The sequence below is a fragment of the Parasteatoda tepidariorum genome, chromosome 4, assembly GCF_043381705.1.
Source record: "Parasteatoda tepidariorum isolate YZ-2023 chromosome 4, CAS_Ptep_4.0, whole genome shotgun sequence".
Taxonomy (NCBI): Eukaryota; Metazoa; Arthropoda; class Arachnida; order Araneae; family Theridiidae; genus Parasteatoda; species Parasteatoda tepidariorum.
Window position 1 is genome coordinate 100431681 of NC_092207.1, and position 8491 is coordinate 100440171.

At 29.7% G+C, this 8491-nt stretch overlaps 1 protein-coding gene across 1 annotated transcript in view; it reads right to left on the minus strand.

The window, feature by feature from the left end:
- LOC107450068 (choline transporter-like protein 1) overlaps window positions 1-8491 on the minus strand; it is a gene marked incomplete in the record, with an annotated part of 34278 nt that overhangs the window by 20053 nt on the left and 5734 nt on the right. The window contains 5 exon segments of the mRNA XM_071180258.1: window positions 1638-1755; window positions 4119-4227; window positions 5872-5935; window positions 6154-6238; window positions 7074-7157. Coding sequence (XP_071036359.1) covers window positions 1638-1755; window positions 4119-4227; window positions 5872-5935; window positions 6154-6238; window positions 7074-7157 — 460 coding nt within the window.

An 8491-nucleotide genomic window follows, 5' to 3' on the forward strand; every position in this document is an offset into this window, starting at 1 on the left:
GGGTGGCCTGTTATTCATTTTACGCACTGTAATGCCTACTTCGATGCCATTTCTGATCTAGATCTTAATTATGACACTTTTTTTCTTACTTGATTATTTCATTCAAATAAATGTTAACCAAGAGTTTTCGATTAAAGTACTTGAAATATAAAAGTTCGACCTTTTATCAACATAGATGGGATGAAAATTCGCTTTGCATCAAAAGTAATGATGACATTGAACAAAGAAAGACACTAAATATAAAGCATCGGCAAGTATTTTATTTGAAATGGGTTGTTCTTCAGTAACATGCTGTTACGATGCAAGCATGTTCTATATGATCGATGACTTTTTCAGTTTTCGTTTCTTTTAAAATACTTGCATTGAAATGACCCAACTAACTATTCAAAACGAGCAATATTTTTCAATATTTCATTATTCAATTCACATACAGATATATGACTCTTTAAAGTAAAAATGCCGAATGTAAATCCATGGGTTAGTGAATTTTTGCTAAAATAATTCTTTCATTCTTTCGTCCTTTTAAAAGGTAAATTCTTATTTTCCAAAACGAATATAGTACAGGGGTTTGATTATTAGGATATCTTTTGTAGCGGCAAGATATTTCTGTATATCATAATACATCGATCTGAATATTTATATTTAGATCTGATGTCAAAGTACAGGACATAATAGAAAAAAAATTAATTGTATAGTGGGCAAAAAAAGCATCACCCTAAATAACTTTTGATCTAATAATCGGATTCTATGACTCAATCTTATGCTTAATTTAGTGCAGACTAAGTTACGAAGTCAGACACGAAACGTACTTTCTCCGAATAAACGTACCTTTTTTTTTATATCATGAATTCAGATTTCTGACCTCCAAAATAAAGCCGCAATTTGGTAAATAGGGTTCCTATAGTTCGGTCAGGAGAGCGGTCTAAAGTTTGAACCCTTTCATTTAAATTTTGTTCTTTACGTATTTAATTATATCTCGAGATGTTTTTAAGCGAATTGAAAATTTTTTGCACACATTTATAAAATTCGTTTATCCTCTGACAATTCTATGCAAAATATAACTTTTAAAAGATATTTGTTACTTTTTATTATTTTATTTAATAATGATCGAAAAACTTTTGAATTGTAAAGGTATAAAATTTTTATATCATTTTAAAGAATGCAATTTCAAATGGTAAAATACAAAATGTGAGTGAAATCGGTCGAATACTTTTTGAGAAATCGAATTTTCTTCAAAATTTATTTTCACATTTGTTTCGAAAAAGAGGTAAGTTTATTCACAGAAAGTACGTTTTTCGGACTAATGTTTTACTCAAAAGAACATCTGCACTCATTCATTAGCATGCTTGAAATAAGCCTTTCGAATCTTTAAGATTGCTCACAAAAACGTGAAAATCCAATCATTTGATTAAAAGTTATTCAAGGTGGTCTGTTTTTTATTTTGCGCAGTGTACATAACCGACAGAAATAGCCACTTGATATAAAAAGCATGTCTACCACTGTTTTAATATAGTCTCATCTATACCACTTTTTTTATGGCAGTACTACATAAATGGGTTCTCACGCATCAATAATTTTAAAGGAGAATTTGTTCTCCTCAAATTCTTAATGATTTGTTTTAAACTAAAAATACTTACTGTAAAAATGGTTGAAAGAACTGCGGCTATCAGCCAATACATAACGCGTCTCTCCTTCAGATCTTTATTTGGACCATCGTATTCCTCTAAACGTTTTTTCTTCTCATGCCACATGTACCTGAATTTAAAATTTTTTTATTATATTATAAAATTTTAAAATTTATTTATTATTATTTTTTTATTTTTTTATTATTTTTATTTTTTTATTATTTTTTTATTTTTTTATTATTTATTTAAAATTTTATTATTATTATTTTTTACACGGGTATTCTAAAGCATATTCTGTTTCAGAAATTAACTGAACTTTAAAATTATTTATTCTTTTTAAATTTTAATCCAGGTGTATTAGTAGTTATTTTGGATGCACTTTACAATAACGTAAATTAAATACTCCGTTATTACAACTTAAAGGAATCTGGAAATTAATTTATTGAAATTTTACTACGGCAAAGAAAACTCGGCTGAAAAAAAAGATTTTTTTTTGCATCTATATTAAAGTTGTTCTTCTTTTCTAAATTAAAAAAGAAAAAATGCTAAATCTCCGGTGGCTCAGGGGATAGAGCGTTCGCCTCACAATGAGGTGACACAGGTTCGTTTTCCTGCTGTGGTTTGGTTGATACGAATTTTGCTCCCGGCTCGCACCGGTCTTCTTCTGGGTTGGGATCAAAATGACGAGGCTCTGCGGAGTTGAACATAGATAGTCGCAAACTCAGAATCGAGTCGGCTGTTTAACACCGGTTACAAAATAAAAAAATCTCCATACTTGGTACTAATATTTTTAACGATTTATAGAAAACTTATTTAGCTGGTTAAAATAGAAAAATGTTTGCGGGAATGAATCGTACAGGTTAAAATTTATATCTCGAATGGCAGATCATGCACACTTTTATATTCTGTAATTCTCTTACATATTTAAGAATATGGTTCTAATCTAGTAAGTATAACTATGGTCATCAACACTTAATCTTTACTGAACATCTTAAACACAAATGAATTATTAAAGAAAACAAGTGCACAAATACGACACATATAGTGTATGATAATATGCTAGAGTAGCTCAAATAAAAAATAACCTCTATATTTATAAGTTCTAAAATGTATCGAGTTTTCAAACAACGCACTATAAAACCATGTGACTCCACTAAGATATATAGAGAGTGTCTGGAAATGTGTAACTGGGTTGCCTTGAAATCTTGTAAAAGAATACCACTAGCTTGAGGAATCTATCCTCATGTTTATTTCAAATACAAATGAACAATATTTTATAATCGCCTCTTGTGTAAAACTGTCTATTGAGATTGTTTAATTGTTTATTAATAATATTATTTTAATTGTCTATAGTTTATTGTTTAATTGTCTCTTTAGAGTTTATTAAATGTTTACTTGAAATCATTTATCTTTTTTTTGCTGATAAATATTAAGTTTTTGTTTGCTGGTTCAATAGAATCACGAAAAGACGAATGCTTTATTAGCTTAAAATTTTCTGACTTATTTAAAAAATTCTGCGATAGCAAAATTAAGGAAAATAACATTTTTCATTTTCATTATTTTTATTTTATTTAAATAAATCATCATTTAAAGTAGTATTTAAAAGAAAAAAAGAAATTAAATACCGAGTAAATTAAACGAAGTTTGTTAGTAAATAAAGTTTAAAGCATTCTAAAAGTTGAAAAATTAGAAATAAATTAAAAGTCTACTAATTTTATCAAATACTTAGCCAATGTTGCATCCTACTTTTTCAGATTTTCATTAAAAAAGCCGTTCTAGTAACATTCACGTAAGCTCAGCGAGATGAAGAAAGAAGAATAAAACAAAAAAGAATAATAAATTTTTTTAGTTAAATTTAGTTTGTCTGCAAGAGAGTTTAATTAAGGTTTCTTTTAGTTTGTCTACTAGGCTAAAATAAAGCTGCTTCGCTTTCCGCCATATCTGCTTATTTCTGCTGTAGGGCGTCGAGAACAGAAGAATGTGCAGTAGTACTATTTAAATAGCAGAAAGTGAGCCGAACATTTATCGTTAATTGGGAGCTGTTCAGTCAAATTAGGACACTGTCAAGGACAAATTGTATTCAACTTTTCGTGATGTATAGATATAGGCATCAATATCAAGTCTATTAAGGCCAAGGGAAAGAAAAAAAGTGTTTTCCTATGAATAAATTGCTGCTATTGAAGAAGTTATTTAGGGTAGTCGAAAATTTACAACTAGTGATATTACTGTGAGAGTGTACTTTAGAAATCTTTTACTTTTTTTGTACTTTGAAACAATTACCTTTTACCATAAAAAAGTACTATTAAATGCTTCTGATCTGGTCACATCTACTATTAACATGATTTTATATTCACTTTAGTTGTTATTATATAATCTGATTGATCAGTTTTATGCAATCTGCAATGCCGTCCTCTTAGCTTCTTTTATAACCCTGAATGGTGGGTATTATAACCCTTAGGTATTTTTAACACAAAAAAATATGATGGTTTTTACCAAATATAAACTGTGATTGCTAATGAACCAATCGTGACAATTATTAGAACAGCCCAGATGATGATGGAGGCACAGAATCGGAGAACGATCAATAACAACACAGAAAGCCCTGAAAAGTAAGACAATAACAATATTACCATAATTATGCTGTAATTAATCGCCAAACACACAATAAGAATTAGAAAAAGAAAAAAAATTCTGTATAACTTTTGATCTAATTTGATAAAGTGCAACCTTAGTAGACGAATGGGCAACAAAAAAAAAATTATTTCAAAGGATAATTTAAGTTACTGAAAAAAAAAAGGTTGCTCAAAATATAGCAAAAATGTGCCACAATAGTTCCTAAACAATTGATAGTCTAATTTGAAAAGCCCATGAATCAGTATATACTCATTTTTGAGCAAAATTTATTATCTCAAAAGCAATGTGACTGAAAAATGTGTAAAACAGATGTTTGTTGGCTGCTGTCAAAATTCGAACCGTGAACCTCCAGGTTTGTAGTAGAATTCTCTACCCTCACAATAATGTACACTCCAGTCTAAAGCGAGTGAGGAAGCTTTTTAGAGTGACCGTTTCAATGACACATTATGGCATTCATTACACAAAACTTAACAGTTTTTAAGAAGTAGCGAAATAAGCAAAAAATATAGAGTGGCTTCCATAATGACACAGCATGATATAATTTCCAATTTCAATAGCACAAAAGGGTTGCAATTTGTAAAATATGCTAGCAATAACTCAGTCGGTAGTTTAATTTTAAATTTTTTGCTTATTTCACTACATTTTAAAAACTGTTAAGTTTGTGTAACGAATGCTATAATGTGTCATTGCAACGGCCACTCTATAAAGCTTCCTAACTTTCCCTCTACCGGAGAGAATACAATTATGACGGTTAGAGCATCCTCTGCTACGAGAGATACTTTGAGACTCTGGATTCGAATCCAGTTGGCAGACAATGAAAATTTCTCTCTCACATTTCTCCCTCCCCATCACTTTTGAGACTACACATTTTCCTCAAAGAAAGTAGTGACATGTCCTTTAAATGACTTAAGGAGCCTTTTTTTACGGATTTTAAATTTTTCATTGTAGAATTTGAGAGTGAATAAGGTTTTAAGAATCATATAAATTTACAAAAAAGTATCCGGCCATCCAATGGTACAGACTCTTATAGTAGTGAAGCTTACATTAATAGGATGCCAGCCTGCTTAAATCTTAAGAGACTTTTCTTCAGTTAAAAGGTCGAAAATTACTTCCTGTCATCCAAACACAGATGAAAGGAATGCTGGCTGCGGTCTCTCTGCATTCCAATTTATCCCTAAGAGTTGTTCGTTGGGAGCCACAATGAATATTTTGTTCCGACTGCAAGAGAAATGGGCTTTTCCCCCGAAATATTGCCATAAAGCTGGGTGAGCAGATTTGTGAAGAATATTCATTCATATCTCAGAGTTTCCAACCCATAAAACTTTAAAAAACTCCCACCGAACCATGGAAATCATTCGCACAATAATGATGCTTCTTTCGGTAGGTGTTGAGATATTTTTCTCCAGATAACTTATAATTAATATTGAAGACTTGAGAGCGGAATGGGTTGAATAATTTCTCTGATTCTAAAGATAATTTATTGCTTTTGAAAATGAATTTGTTTATTATTTGCTCAATCTACTACACTCTACTACAAGTACTCAAGCTATTAAAAGTAATAACAGTAAAACTACTTATAGTAAATATTGAAGAGGAAGAAAAAAACATTTACCAATACTAATGAGGCATAAAAGTATTATTTCTTTCCAGCAGAGGCTGATGTCCGAACCCATTTCCTATTGAATAAATAAAATTTATGAGATACATAAAAAAAAGGAATCCTTGTTTCCTGTCTGAAATCAAATGACAAGAGATCAAATTGAAACTCATTCACTTTCAGTTATATAAATATTATTATATTCTATAACATAAAAATCTTATGGATTAGCATTCAAATGTTTCAAATAGTATGTTGTATAAGTTTAAAAGGCAAATTGAGCTAATATGTTCTTACTTCAAGAAATGGCAAAGTAGACTGTAACAGCTTCGATGTCGTTTGTTTCACTTTAGTTGGTAAACAACGGTGGAAGGTTGTGTTCCTATTTAAAAATAGAACTTGTGTTCATCCTTCATGTGTTTTTAGAGAATTCTCACCAAAAATGAAGTTACAAAGAAAGTGCATCAGAGGATACAAATAAATAAAGTGATGTCACAGTCTGAATATCAGTATTGTGGAAATGAAAGGTTGAAAACATACGGAAAAACTTTAAAATGTTTCTAATAATTATATTTTACTCACTCAGTTTCTTCCCGTAATTTTTGTCTTAACTTAAATATTAAATTAAGCTCTTATTTTCGATATTGTTCACAAGAATTAGAGAAAAGAATATGAAGGGCAATGATTGCGGAACACTCCATGAAAAATAAACATAGTTTTATGAAACAAACCGGAATATAGTTCAACAAATTGTGAAGATATATACACATAGTCACCATAAATGACCATGTTGCAAAAATGCAATCATAACCAATCCTCACAAGATCATGAGTGGGTGATGTAATAATAAGATAACAATTTATTCATCTAGAAAATAATGAGTATTCAAAATTTTGTCACCAAAGGGTGAATCAAAAATAAATGTCTGCAGATATAATATTGCATCTATTATTTTTTCTCAAATTACAACATTTAAGAAAATTATAATAAATTTCGCTTGTATTTCACCCACAAACTTTCGTTTTTTTATTTTTTATGCAGCACCATTTGAGTAGTACTTCCTTGTTTTTTAAATAAAAGTAGTATGTGTGTAGAGAACATTCACACTAAGTGAAATAATTGCTACCTAACAAATTAAAAAATTTTTAAGGAGAAGGACATTTTAAATATTTTCATTTTCAATAGATATAAATGATATGTTTCTAAGAGCAACTTACTCATATCCGTCCGGACATTTGTCTTGACAAATTTTCTCCATTCTACAATCTTCTTTGACACATTTCTCATTAATGACCAGATATCTAAGGGAGAATTTCACAATCAATGTATTACAACAATTATAAAATAGAGTAATCAATTACGAAGAACTATAACCAATTTAAATGATTTAAGTGAATTTTGGTTTTGTAAAGATAATTCAAATATTATTTTCTAAACACAGTTTTCCATAGATATCGTCTATGGACACATGTTATATAAATACATATATTTCAGAAAGTTTTAAGCATAACTGTGATTTTTTTTTGTAAAGAATCTTATTATTGAATTCGGATGTTATAAATTCGTTTACAACTACAGTTCCAATTTACTAATATATATATATTTTTTGTTTTATCATAAGTTATGTTTTTAGACAGCATCATCAAAACCAATGAAATAAAATTAATATATTAAATAAAATTAAAAATATATTATTGCAAATAAGTTTGACAATATTTTATATTTTTTATCCTAAACATAGCATTGGCAATAAATCTTTTCACAAATCTTTTATAACTATATAAATATACTTTTAGTCCAATCAATATATATTCATAACAATGATTGCACGTAAGACATTTGAATAAATTCTGTTTTATGATTGTGCATTATAGCAGGAAGCAAAATGGAAAAAGAAAACAGGCTTGATTCCAATAAAATTTCGATTTCGGAACAATGTAACGAAACAAATCCCAAGGTCAATCCCAAATTAAGAAAACACATCAGATGCCACGTATTAAGAATAAGATCATGAGATTGCACCAGAGTTGCATTTTACATGGGCACCTGACTGAAAAAGAGGTTGGAACGAAATAACTTAGAAGGACATTCAGAGAAAGAAAGTTTTTGAATGATTTATATTGGGAAAAGGCAACTTTTAAACTGTGGGAATGACATGCCTAATATTTGGTCTCATAGCCACGTCTAAGATGAACAGTTGCCATCGTCTGAATATATAGTTGCTTCTACATTCGTGTTCTATATGTATAGTATTCTATAGGTGCATGCAGTGGCGTACGCAGAATTTTTTCAAGGGGGGTGTTCATAACTTTCTGAAACTACTAAAAGAAATTCGAGTTTGTAATAAAGCACTATTATTTCCCTAATTTAGACAGCTAGACAATTTCGACTTTTTATTTAGACAACATTGTTTAGTTAAAGTTTGATTTGATTTTTTAAGTTTAAGAACGTAATGTAATATCATCTAAAAAAAGTCCAATGTCATATGGGTGGGAAGTAACACTTTGAGGGTCACTTTCACATTCATCAGATTTTGTTATGCTAGAAACGTTTTCTTCAACGGAAGTATCACATTTCTGTACAACAGAAAAACTTACATTGGTACTAGATGCTGTCACCTCACTAATTTCAGGTC